The sequence below is a fragment of the Electrophorus electricus genome, chromosome 6 (genome assembly GCF_013358815.1).
Source record: "Electrophorus electricus isolate fEleEle1 chromosome 6, fEleEle1.pri, whole genome shotgun sequence".
Classification (NCBI taxonomy): domain Eukaryota; kingdom Metazoa; phylum Chordata; class Actinopteri; order Gymnotiformes; family Gymnotidae; genus Electrophorus; species Electrophorus electricus.
In genome coordinates this window covers 2,187,501-2,201,237 of record NC_049540.1, presented here as the reverse complement: position 1 = coordinate 2,201,237, position 13,737 = coordinate 2,187,501, and the positions used below count along the sequence as shown (strand labels likewise).

At 40.7% G+C, this 13,737-nt stretch overlaps 1 protein-coding gene across 1 annotated transcript; it reads left to right on the top strand.

Moving 5' to 3' along the window:
• Window positions 1–2,254: 2,254 nt before the first annotated feature.
• LOC118241565 (globoside alpha-1,3-N-acetylgalactosaminyltransferase 1-like) lies at window positions 2,255–9,006 on the top strand. The gene is made up of 6 exons (XM_035527344.1): window positions 2,255–2,324; window positions 4,513–4,548; window positions 4,689–4,721; window positions 7,148–7,180; window positions 7,720–7,854; window positions 8,202–9,006. Exons 1-6 carry the CDS (start codon window positions 2,263–2,265, stop codon window positions 8,890–8,892), a joined length of 990 nt encoding a protein of 329 aa, XP_035383237.1. The 5' UTR covers window positions 2,255–2,262; the 3' UTR covers window positions 8,893–9,006.
• Window positions 9,007–13,737: the final 4,731 nt, after the last annotated feature.

Sequence of the window (13,737 nt, the reverse complement as noted above, 5' to 3'; positions counted from 1 at the left end):
TTCAGTTGATCAAAGTGTTTCACGTACTTATATTCCCATGTCTGTGACGTAGGATAATATCACAGATTTACCAATAATCATCATGTAGACATTCAGCAGCTTTTACAATGATCTAGCTAGCCAAGTCACAAGATACACTTCTCATAAAACATTGCGAAGACTTTGTTTATAAAACATGTTTGATAGTTAATATAAAACGCAATGGGGTAACCGGGGCAGACGTCGCAAGGCCCTGCGATGCACCGCACTATTACGTATTTTAAACATCAGGTAAATAAATAGCGAAATACATATTAGCTGTTTTAGTCACGATACTGGTACTAATAAATATAGCAACATATTCTAGTCATATCATCAGAGCATGAGTCGGTAAATAGGACCACTGCCTACCTGTCGATAAAGAAAACTTGTTAACAGTTGATCCATATTGATATTGGAGAAAACTGTGATAAAACTGTGAAATCATCAGGCCCACTTTGGAAACTGTCATGTTTTGTGAAAATATGTATTGGCTTTATTTCCATTAACAGAATTCTAGAATGAAACTCTTTAATTTCTTTATCAAAAAACATAAATCTTAGCAACTTAGCTAGCCAAATGTAATGTTATCAAGCTAGCTAAATAACCGTACATGAAGCATCTTAACGATAACTTCCATAGTCTTGCAAGATGAGATATTTCATAATTTATTTTAGTTATCAACAAGATATAGTTCATTCTTTCTTTTAACGTGACAAGACAAACTAGTTATATTTTAATCCTCAATCCAAAGTTTGATGCCAAGTGCTTCAGTGTCATTTTGACATTGTTTAGCTAGCTAGCTACTTTGTTAACATTAGAGCAGTTAACACTAGCAGCTAGCTAGCTACCTTAGCAAACTGAAAAGAACTGGACCCCAAGACATTGCTTGAAATAAAAATGTAAAATGAACAGTCGAAGGTAAGTCAAGTAAAGGTTAACATAGCTGACATCGAGTCAGCGGCCTGTACATTCATGTTTGCCTGTCAGTATTAGCTGTCAATCATCTCACCACCACTCCTTTATGAATCGTTAAGTAACTTAAATAGAACTCGTATATATATGGGTATGGGTGAGGTTAAAAGTTGTACCGCAGCCAGCCACTAGAGGGCAGCAAACACACAGTGGCTTCACTTTTCACAGCCTGTCGTCCAGTCCATTTGTATATAAATAGCAGACACTAACTACTAGCTACTAACTAGCTTGCTGAGCTGGTCCCCACCTCGACCATATTAAATATCTAGCAGTTATTTTCCCAGTCAGATTTAGCATATTTAGATCTTTTAAAGACTTCATTTGTTTCAAAACAGAGTGAGACCAATACATCTTAAAAAATGTAACTACACTGAATACTGTACCAAGTTATGTTCCAAATGTTTATTAAAGGTATTTAGTCAAGGTAATGAAGACGAGTCCTTTCATACTTTTTCATACTTAAAATGATTGTAAGATTCTGCAATGGAATCAGCACAGCAACCGCTTTTTTGTCTCCTTGTGTAACTGACAGCACTTTTTGGCCAATAGAAGTAACGTTTTGGCACGCCCCCTCTAACACGTACATCACTTCTTGACACGCCCACCTTTTGGCACTCCCACAACTCCAGTGTTCAGTCCACAGGCAACTTACTGTTAGCACCAGCAAACAGTATGTATACTTGGATTCAAATGGAGATCTTAGGAGTAAAGTGCGCTGGCAAACATATTCAAATGGCAGATTGAAATAATTTTTAAAATGTAGCTAAATAATGCAAATAAAAGAAACATGTAAACACAAATGTGACCACACTTTGTGGGCATGACATATGCAAACTAAATAAATAAATACAAATAATAATATTATCTAGGCATACTCATAGTCATAACTAAAGTTAGTCTAGTTCATTTGGTTACTGTCTCTTTAAATACATACTACCACAACCTTCAACAGACTGAGTAAGAGCCTGTTCAATATGGGACCGTCCAAAATGTGGGGGTGGACAACTGTCATTCAAAACTTATTCATTTGAAAATGGTTCTGTATCTAGTAATTCCATGCATTGTATTTCAGATGGTCATCTATAATTAGATAAAGTAGCATAGTGGAGTTCTTTGGAGTACATATATTGTTTGCCTAATACAGATTGGTATTTTCAAAGAGGAGTTCTGCACACCCCTGCACCATGATGTTATTCTGATTATGATGGGATAAATCCTGTCTCTCATTTTCATTGTTCTTCATGCTTTGCACAGAGGAAAATCATCACCATGCGCTTGCTACAGAACTCCCATTTGTTTGTCCTGTCATTGGTAGGATTGCTGCTGGTTGGGTATGTAATTACCTTTTACTGACACTACTGGAATAATGGTGACTGTATCAAACAATAGAGCTGATGGCTATATTGACACATTCAGCAGCAGGACCTGGGAGAGGAGTTCTTGCCGTGATTTGAATCTGAAAAATCTAATAGGGCAATGGTACCATAGTGGTACCTTGACTTGTAATTGGAAGGGTGCCGGTTCAAGCACCACCACTGTCAAGTTGCTACTGTTGGAGCCCTTGAACAATGCCCTTAACCCTCAATTGCTCAAGTTGTACTCACTCATAATTGTAAGTCGCTTTGGATAAATGTGATACTTGGGCAATATCTGACACCATTACCTGCACTTTTGCTAAAATCTCAACCAGCTTATATCACACTATGTGTGAGACAGGATCTCTGTGTCAGAGTATGTTGCTGAAACATAAACCTAAAGAAAATAGATAATTTAGATGTATGTTACAATAGTCCAAAACGAAATGACATTCACATGCTAGTGAAAATACCATTAAGCTAGCAGGGGAACCCTAATGACTGAAGAACAAATGCTAACGTAACTTTAGTTAAAACGCAAACTATAAACAACTTCTGTACTAAACAGTTGGACATTTAGGGCAGGGTTATTGGATGGGTTGTTCTTTTTCATTTTTGCTAATCTGCTGGAGGGCTTACACCCCCTTTCACAAATCTCTGTCGACGCCTCTGCCCTTGGCTCGCTCTGCACTGCTTTGATAAAATCTCATGCAATTTGTGTCACCCTATGTGTGAGAGAGAATGTCTCTGTATAAAAGAATGTTCCCTAAAATGACTTTTGCATTAAACCATGCAGCATTTACACAAGTCTGATGTGTTAGCAAAAGACAGGCAGAAGTCACATACAATGACAAGAGTTTAAATACAGAAAAGACTAACACAATATAAGTGTGGCTACAAAACTGGATCTTCCTGCTGCATTTCTGGAAGGACAAAAAACATGCAATGTACTCCAAGAGCAAAACCAAACAAACGTTAGCCAATGAACAGGCGTAGTCAAACACACCAGAAAAGTATAAAATAAAGCTGTGACTTAGTATGAAAGCAAGTAAATGACTGTACAATATTTTAAAAGTTTTTTAAAATACATACAATTGTTTTATTGTTATCATTTATAAATACATTTCATGCAAATAGTCTGATTTTAACTAGACAGTGAGTGATTTAAAAAATACTTATTAGTCACTATTTTTCACTTGATGAAAAAAGAAACTGCTATGTATGTAGCAGCAGTTTTATGTTTGTTTGTCTGAAGCAGGAAAATCAGGCCTGCAACAGCACTGCATGCATGCTCTGATTAAACACAAAGATTTCCATCTCATGGAATGGGGCACACTAGGTATTTAGCAAAAAGAAAATGACCTCATGCCCCCTCAGAACTTAGTAACCTGTGCACAATAAGTGCTTAGTGAAAGAAATGACCCCATGCTCCCTCAGAGTCTCTGAACAAAGGTCTTACAAGTGTGACAGAGTAAATACGATGTGGCAACACAGTGTGGGATTAGTCTCTGCATGAAAAAAAAGTTAAACAGCAAAACCTTCTCCACACATATTCTACTGAAGAAGCCAAACCTAAAGCAAAAAGGTCCACCAAAAAATTACCTTGTCTTAAGCCAAGATACGAGCTGGAACTTTTTACAGAGGAAAAAAAATCCAGTCACATTCCATCATCAAATTCTATCAAAGAATGCACACAATGATGTGATTTTAAATATCTGGACAAATGATGTTCACTGGCGTGTTGTTGTTGGTTTTTTTGTTGGTTTTTTTACGATTTATTTGTGTAAAACAGCCACTGTGAGACAACCTGAATGCCTAATGCTTGGTGCCTTCATCTTTCAACTAGGCCTAATTAATGATTTACACAAATAAACAAAGATTTGGGATTTCAGCAGAAATAAGAACACTTAAATAGACAGCATGTAGTGGACTGAATGATGTGATGTTATTGTGTGATATTAAAATATTTGTTTAGTTTCACTACTTTGCCCTTTGTTGTCACCAACTGATACAGGCCAACAAAACATGTAAAGGTTATGAAGTAACACACACGTTCATTTAAAGTAAACTGATGAATGCAACGTATTCATGGGTATGTGATACTTATACACAAGACCCTTAATGGTCAGAGTTTACTTACTGATTTTATCATTTTGTCTTTTAGGTGCATTTACTTTGGTTACACTTCAGCCTGGTTTAGGTGAATTGTTTTACACACATACATAGACACATCTTTGGCACATTGTTTGGCACATTATATTTGGCTAAACTGTTCACACACATGAATGCTCATGTTACTGTGCACTTCTCTGTAGTAAGTCACATGTGTTTTGTTGTCAGGTATGCAGGAAGCAGAAGTGGAGTTGCTGACAGGTAGGTTATGTGGATTTTAATAAATACAAAAAAATACAAAAAGCAAAGTCCATAAACCAAAGCAAATCGGCAACAGTGCAAAAACAACAAATGCTAACAAATCTGAAGGAGCAGGAAAAAAGACAAACACTGAAGGAACAGGCTAATGGCAAGCACCAAACGGAATGTTCAGTATACAAACAGGAGCAGGATACATTATATAGACATACAAATCAGGAAGTAATGAGAAACAGGTGATCAGTATTCACATTTTTTACACGTACCTTAAGGGCATTTGGCCGTTAAGGAAAGTAGTCTGTCTTAATACTCCGGTAGCACATACAGTCTGCAGAGGGGAGAACAGGGAAGGCTTCCCCCGCTGTGTCCTTACTGCCTTTATCTTGGATGCGTTCTGAAACCACGGTCTACATGACATTTGAAAATTAGTCCCTCGAAGAACAGTGACTTAATGTCACTTGATGAGGGGTAGGGCGCTTCGTTCCTCATATATATTCAAAATTTTCATGGCCTGTTAATGCTACAAAATGATGCTTAGCAATCTCTAGCAAATGCTGCCGCTACTCTAGAGTCAACACCATAGGCAAGAGCTCCCAGTTGCCCACGTTATATATCTTTTCTGCAGGCCAGAGCCTACGAGAACAGAAGGCTATGGGGTCCAGCTTTTGGGCGGATCCCAACCTTTGAGAGAGAGCAGTTTTTACTCCTACAGCAGCGGCGTGGGCCTCAACAACAAAAGGCTCCTCTGGATCACGATGTTTTAACACTGGTTCGCTTGTAAGCGCCTTCTTTAACTCTGCAAAGGCTTGCTCAGCTCACGGACTCCATACAAGTTGCATGGTCTTACCCTTAAACACAGCAGTGAGTGGGACAGCAGTGGCTCTGAATCCACAAATTAAATGTCTGTAAAACATTTGTAAAGCCCATAAATTGCTGTAAATCCTTAAGAGCCTGAGGAATGGACCAGTCCATCATAGCCTCCACCTTCCTGTCCTCCATAGTGAGTCCTGTAGCACTGAGGACATAACCCAGAAATGAAGTCTGCTATATGTGGAACATGCATCTCACACCCTTGATGTATAGATTGTGTTCTAACAGCCTCTGTAGAATGGACCTGACATGATGAACATGCTCCTCTAGTGTGGGGGGAGAACTAGGATATCATCAATGTAGGCCATGACATATTTTCCAATCATGTCCCTTAGCATGTCATTAATAAAGGCCTAAAAGATGAACGGTGTGTCGGCTAAGATGTGTGGCATAACCTGGTACTCCGCAATGAGTTACGTGGCTGAAAGTAACTCTGCACCAAGGCTTCAGCTTCATAGTCCTCCATAGCCTTTTCTGCTATTGATAGGGGATAGGGATGAGTTCTTGGTGGCACTCCCTCCTCTACCAAGTCCACTGCACAATCATAGGCATGATACAGAGATAGGACAGCTGCTCTCCCCTTGCTGAACACCTCAGCTACGTCCTGATATTCTGTGAGTACTATGAATTCACTCGCAGGCTTCAGGCTTTCTACTGTGGTGAAGGCTAATATCCTCAGTCTCACCAGGACATGATCAGTGATGGTTAGGAATGGTGTGGTTGATTGGTCACTCCTTTCTCATGAAGCAGGTGATTGAGTCTTATTGACAAAAAGATAAGCAAGCTCAGTACCCAGGTCAGATTTAAGCCCTTAATGACAAAAAACATGGAAAACAGTAGAGCTGCCTCATTGCATTCACTCCCTGCTGCCACAACACAGAACTTGAGGGCATATTCAGCAGCAGACCGAGAGCACTGCTCATACATAAACAATAGCTCCTCACTAACTCTTCCTTCAAGCAGATGGTCAAAGATGTCATTGAAATTGTCCAAAGAATTTGTTATAGTCTCTCATGATTTCTCTTCTATGATTCCATACTGCCATAGACCAATCTAATGATTGCCCACATAACAAGGAATTGACAAGTGCAAAACTGCTTCGGTACACAGAGGCAGATGTGCCAAATAGAAGGAGCACTGTAAAAAAAATCTCTTACAACCTACTGGATTGCCATTATATGGCAATGCAGTCCCAAACTGCAGCAGGTTCAGTGCAAATGGAGGGAGGCTCACTGCACCTGCCAGACTTGTCACATGAGGAGTGACCGACGCAAATCATTGAGTTGATTCTGCAACAGATTGTTACACCAATGGCCCTTGATGAAGAAGAGCCATAGAATTGTTATTATGTTAATCAAGAGTTGGAATACTAATTTTATTTGAACATCAATCATATTTTTTCTCCAGGGGAAAAAAGTAGTACAAAAGCAAGGAGTTACTCTCTGCTCATGGGCACAAATAGTGTAATTGTTAGTTGATTTGTAGTTAATTGGCAGTTATGTAAAATAATTATTGATCTATACAGACTTTGCTTTTTTTGCATTTACATGTTTTATTAGGCTTTCATACAAGCAGCCCAGTATTCTAAATGGGTGAGTACATGAGTGTGTGTGTGTGTGTGTGTGTGTGTGTGTGTGTGTGTGTGTGTGTGTGTGTGTGTGTGTGTGTGTGTGTGTGTGTGTGTGTGAAATATAGTCTCGTCGTCTTTAGTGAGTATATAGTGTCTAGTTCAGAGGGATGGGGGGCAATTCTAAGGGCAGGGGCGCTCATAAATTATTAGATTATTAGGTGGTGGGGCCCAATGTGACGTCTTGTCAAGGGGTCCAAAAATTCCTGCGGCACCCTTGCCTAGCTAGCACCCCCTTCAACTCACTTCCCCCCACCTGCCCAGGGAATGTATTATGATTCAATTGCTTAGTCTAGCCTTTGATATCACGCTGCCCACACTAAGCAACACTATAGTTGTATATATATAGTTATTGCACTGGTATTTCTCTTACTGAACTTAATCAAATTCTTATGTATATGTGTGTTAGTGTGTCTGGTGGTGTGGGTGTGTATGTGTTACATGTGTGTATGCATTTGTGTGTGCGTACTTGCTTATATGTACCTACATATGCGTGTGTAACAGCCGAAAAGATGTCATCACGGTGACCCCATGGCTTGCTCCGGTGGTGTGGGAGGGCACATTTCACACAACTCTGATTGATGCCATCTACAAAATGCAGAACATCACCGTAGCAACCACTGTGTTTGCACTGGGAAAGTATGTACTTATCACAGGATGGCGGTGTTTAAGAACCTGTTTTCTTGTGGGTAACAGTGTGTAACTAACTTAAAAATCCCACTGAAGTCACTTTGGTGAACATTGTGTTCTCAGATGAACATAATAAAATAACTTTGTGGTTATTGTTTTAACACTTCGTTCGCCTGAATAACATGCTAAAACATAATAATAAATAATAATTTTTAAGTAGTATTATTGTTGTGTTTTACATAATCTAGAATTTGGTTACCAAATTCAGACTAAAACCAGCTGCTGAAAAAGCACAACAACTGTGGGGACTGAAACTTATAAACATAAAAAAGGGACAACTCCTTCCCTCAATTCAGATATGTGCAGTTCCTGAAGGACTTCCTGGAGTCAGCAGAGAAGCACTACATGCAGGGTTACCGTGTGCATTATTACATCTTCACGGACCAGCCCGAGGCAGTTCCTACGGTAACACTGGGTGCCAGCCGTAGTTTGACTACACTGAAAATTCCAAGTTCAAACCGCTGGCAGGAGATCACACTACACAGGATGGAGAGGCTTGAGAAGCTCATTGAGACCCAACTGACCAATGAGGTCGACTATATCTTCAGCCTTGATGTGGATACCAAATTCTATGGTCACTGGGGGGTGGAGACTCTGGGTGATATTGTTGCCGTGATACACCCTGGTTATTACAGTACACCACGTGATGACTTCCCATATGAGAGGAGGTCTGAGTCACAGGCCTACATCCCCTACGGGAAGGGGGATTTTTACTATGGTGGTGCGGTGATTGGTGGTCGAGTGGAAAAGGTGCACAAACTCGCTAAAACTTGCCGCATGCAGCTGGACGTGGACAAGGCCAATTCTATTGAAGCAGCGTGGCAGGAGGAGTCTCACCTGAACAAGTACTTCCTCTACAACAAACCCACCAAGATCCTGTCACCTGAGTATTTGTGGCAAGACACTAAATACATAACTCCTGACATAAAAATCATCCGCTTCTCTCAAGTCATCAAGAACTATGCTAAGGTGCGCCCCAATCCCTGATCAGATCACATGTAGACAGTAATGACCCCATGTGGACTGTAATTACTTGTTTTCACAAACACTCACAAACATTCACATATTTTTTTCCTTAGTTTCCGTATTATAAATAATCCCTTAAATTTGGAGCAAAATTTATTATTCTTATTTTTTTATAACTAATTTTCTAATTATTTACATACCTGATGTTTACTTAATAAATGAAGTTTCATGCAATAATGTTTTCAAATTCTTATCTTAAATTTCTTGTATTTTTGTTGTAAAGTCTGCACACACCCAGGAACACACACGCACATGCCGAATCACACCAATCACCGATCACCACCCACAACCCCTCCCCCACTCCCAGTCACCTGCTCACTGAACTCTTCACTTGTTAACCCCCACAGGTGCCATATTCCAGCACTTTGGATAGTAACCTGCTACTATTCTACAGACAAGCCACTGTTCCTGCCCTTTTGCTTTTTTCCAGCATTCTGGCAGTAAGGCAGTGGTAGCTCAGTGGTTAAGGTACTTAACTTGTAATTGGAAGGTTGCTGGTGCAAGTCCTGCCACTGTGGGGCCCCTGAGCAAGACCCTTAACCCTCAATTGCTGAAGTTGTACTCTGTCATAATTGTAAATTGCTTTGGATAAAAGTGTCAGGTAAATTCCATGTGCAGGTGGAGAAGAGTTAGGAGTGATGTGTGACAGCAGAGTAAAAGCATGAGTGAAAGGGAAGGTTGGTAGTGAGACCAGCTGTGTTGTGTGGTTTACAGGCTGTGGCCTTACCAAGGCAGGTGCTCTCATTTGTTCTGCCCACATTAGGTCTAGTTTGAAAAGCTCTTTCTTTGAGTGTGTCTATGTAACAAGAAGATAACAATAACAAGTAGATCAGTTCCATTAACGTTGGCTAGCTAGCACACCAAAATGAAGTTAAAAGCTTATATTAGTTTATATATTGTTCACTAACAAAATGGAGGCTAGGTGAGACTAATTTCAAACTCATATTCCAAGTGAAATTACTAATAACACATAGGTAAACTCCAGCGCTCACGAGGAGAAAACACAGGTCTACAAGTAATTAAAAAGGAGGGGGGTACAGTTGAGAAGATGATGCTGAAAGACTGAAGAACTGAAGCATTTAGAAACTGCTTCCTGGTGGTATCGTTCGTTATTTGAGAAATACAGGATATTTGCCTGCCCCTACCTCTCACAGCCTTTTCACTTCACGACTCAGGTCGGTTCCACAAGAAGACTGAAAAAAAATCTGTCACAGTTTACAGTCTCTTGGCAAACTAGAAATTGCACACATCAATCTTTCATCATCTTACATTACTAAAAATGCATTCTCTCCGAAGATTTATTGAAATAAAAATAGTACTAAATGCAAGTTGCCAGTGGGTCATAGAGTCTGCTCTAGAAGCTCAAAAGAATTCATATTTGCAGAGGTGTCTCACATAAAGGGTACTATTTAATTCAGTGTAAATTATTGAATCTTCAAAATGTTGTTTAGTTAGAGTCTCATGATTGTAAATCTTGGGGCGGCAAAAGTATGACATGAAGAATATGCACATGTGCTTTTCTGTGCATAAGTTTGCATTCAGTGTTCCTAATTAAAAAGCTACAAAGCTTCCCTTTATTACTTTATTATGTAATATTATGTAATAAAGGCCTGCAGAGTGAGTTGCAGCATGGGGCGTTTTTCCTCACTGTTTTTAATTTCTCTCTCCTCTTCATCTATTTCAGGGAAAACAGCAATATGTCTCTGGACAGGAACATTTACCTGCCGTTTTGGCACTGGGTGTAGCCTTACTGGCTGAGTAAGTAACTGGAGGGTTGTTTGTGGAGTTTTTTTAGCTTTTTTAGGGGTGGGGCGGGGGTGTGCGTGTGTGCACGTGTCTTTTTAACATCAATTCCATGTAAGAGTACCATAATAAATTATAAGCGCTCAAATTTTGTTGCTTATTAAATGCATTTATCAAGGCAATCTGGTGGTTTTTAAGTGAATTTCCATTGTTTCCTTGTATGTGAGTGCCACCCTTGTCATACGTGTTTAATGTTAATAAATGTCCTGCTCCGCGCCCTGCGGTACTTAGGAACGTTACAGAATGACCAACCACCACAGGACGCCCACTCCCTCAGACTTCCCAGAGGAAGGTGCTTATGAGCATCCCAAGCTGCTGCCAGGATCCCAAGACATTGGGGAGAGTACCGCGACCAACGTTCGTGGAAACTCCGGAGGTGGAGAGGAATGCCCCCTGGAAATATTTTGGAGGGGGCTAGGGTTATCCAAGCTGAGGCGATCCACGAGCACCGCGGTGAAGGCGGTAAGGCGGAGTCGACGAGATCTCCGGCCAAGGAGGGGAATGCCCGAGTTCTTCCACTTCTGCGGACTCACCAGGAGGACTGGAAAGGTCCGCCCAAAGCCCCGAAGGGGGAGTTCCTTTGGGACGCTCCTAGAAAGGCCAGCGAAAGGAGGACCGTTATATGTGTGTTTAACAGCGCATTTGTGTGTGTGTGTTCACGCCTTACGTTTGTTTGCAGGCGTATCACGTCGCGGGGATCGTACCGGACTGACCCAAGAGAGGCAGGGACTCTGCTTTTCTCCCTCATGTGAGGAGGTCTCCCTGGTAGGCGGCTCCTAGCCCGCCTTGTGTAGGGTGCGCACGGGCATTGCCGTGCAGTGTCTATGTGTGTGCGCGGCAGCCTGGGATTCGCTGTCCGGGTATAGGACGCTTCGGGAGCCACGCCCCTTGGGAGGAGGTACTGTCACGGAACGCTCCGCCCCACACAAGTCACGTGGTAAGGTCAGCCATGTGCAGGGGGATTCACATGTGTGTTTTGTAACCACGACCTCCAGGATTGCACACACCTGCACAGGGTTTACTGCTGTATGTTTGTCTGTCTATTTAAACCACTGTCAGTGTGTGCACTGGTGTTGGTCATTGTCGCTACGTGTGTGTTCAAGTAGATCTCTGTAGCTGTAACATTAGTTTGTATAGTCCTATGTTAAAGTGTATGTGTCCTCCGTTTTAATGTTAATTGTATAGTCATGTTCATTGTAAATGTTGTGTTTGAGTGCCACCCTTGTCATATATGTTTAATGTTACATTTTCTGCACTGTCGAGGAAGTCTGTATGTCCTGCCCCGCGCCCTGCGAAAGTCTGGCCAGAAACGTTACATTAGGAGCTTTAATTTATTGTATATTCATATAATATCCTGTGTAGCTGTACCTTTTTATGATAAATGGCATTATTATTCTATTAGTTTGAAAAAGGTAAAACAGATTTTCATTACTCAGCTTCTGTCAGCTGTCATTCACAGTCATGAGTAAGAAGAAGGGTGGCCATGACATTCAGCAGTTTTTAGGCAACCTCAGAAAAAAAAGTAAGCTGTGAGAAAATGACTACAGAATGACTACAAAATGACTACAGAAACAGCCCTCATAACAGTGATAGAGAAACTTCATGCTAATAAATCTACCAAACTGTCATCTGTTTTGATTCTTCTGGACCTTTCAGCAGCCTTTGACAGAGTAAACCACAACATCCTTCTCTTTCTATACTCATTCTATTGGTGATCTTCTCATGGCTTCTCCTACCACTGCTATGCTGATGACACCCAATTATTTTTTTCTTTCCCACCCTCCGACATGCAGGTCTCCAGACGTATCTCAGCATACTTGACTGACATTGTCTCATGGATGAAGCCCACCATTTGAAGCTCAACCCCAATAAAGCCATGCTTCTATACATCCCAGGAACTCCCAGTCCTTACCATGACCTCACAGTTTCCTTTGAGAACTCCCTGGTATCACCATCTGAATCTGCACGTAGCCTGGGCATAACTTTGGACAACCAGTTGTCGTTCTCAACTCATGTTTCAAATCTGACCTGGTCTTGCAGATTTCTCCTTTGTAACATACGAAGGATTCTGCCTTTTTTCTCACAGGAATTTGCCCATGTACTTGTGCAGTCTCTTGTAATCTCAAAGCTTGACTACTGCGACTCGCTACTTGCTGGTCTTCCTCTAAGAGCCATCAGACCTCTACAACTTGTCCAGAATGCAGTAGCATGACTGGTCTATAGTCTTCTGAAGTTCTCACATCACGCCAATGCTGTGCTCCCTTCATTAGCTTCCAGGAGCTGCTTGTAACAGATTTAAAATCATGACGCTTGCCTACAAAACCAAAAATTAACCAGCCCCTCCATACTTGATGTCAATTGTTAAAGCCTGATCTGTACCTCGAGTACATCTAACCTCCTATCTATTTGTGGAATATTTATATGACCACTGACCCTGCTCCTATGTTGTCTAACTGAAACTAATACTTATTGTAGGGTATTGGTTATTGCACTGAAGTTGACTGCTCCTTTGTTGACTAACAAACTCTAGGACTTATTGTTTATTGCACTTATCATTGTCTGAGATAGACCTTATGTATTTTGCTTCTAGGCATCACCGCTGATCCCTGTATTTCTACAGTATTCTAGTTCATTGGTATCTTGGACTCTAACCTACTGTACTGTACTAGGATGTGCTCTATGAGTAAATGACAAAGCACTTTTGTAAGTCGCTCTGGACAAGAGCTTCTGCTAAATGCCGTAAATGTAAATGAAATACAACAGTTAATAAGAAACTCTACAAATAATAAGAAAAAACCTTACAATTACCAAAGTGTTCCTAGTGCTACATGCTGGAACCTAAAAAACAAAAGTGTTCCAAGCACTAAACAGCTTGTACCCTAAAAATCCTAACAAAACAAGAGTTTCCACAGCTTCAGTACTTTGATCCCTAAAAAACAAAACAACTCAACTCTAACACTTTCATCAGATTGACTAGGACTGGTGGTCTGATGTCACCCTCTA

Coding starts and splice junctions, on each gene's coding strand:
- LOC118241565 (XM_035527344.1), top strand. CDS start 2,263: ATGCGCTTGCTACAGAACTCCCATTTGTTTGTCCTGTCATTGGTAGGA. Junction 4,549..4,688: donor TACACTTCAGCCTGGTTTAG/GTGAATTGTTTT, acceptor TTTTGTTGTCAG/GTATGCAGGAAGCAGAAGTG. Junction 7,181..7,719: donor CAGCCCAGTATTCTAAATGG/GTGAGTACATGA, acceptor CGTGTGTAACAG/CCGAAAAGATGTCATCACGG.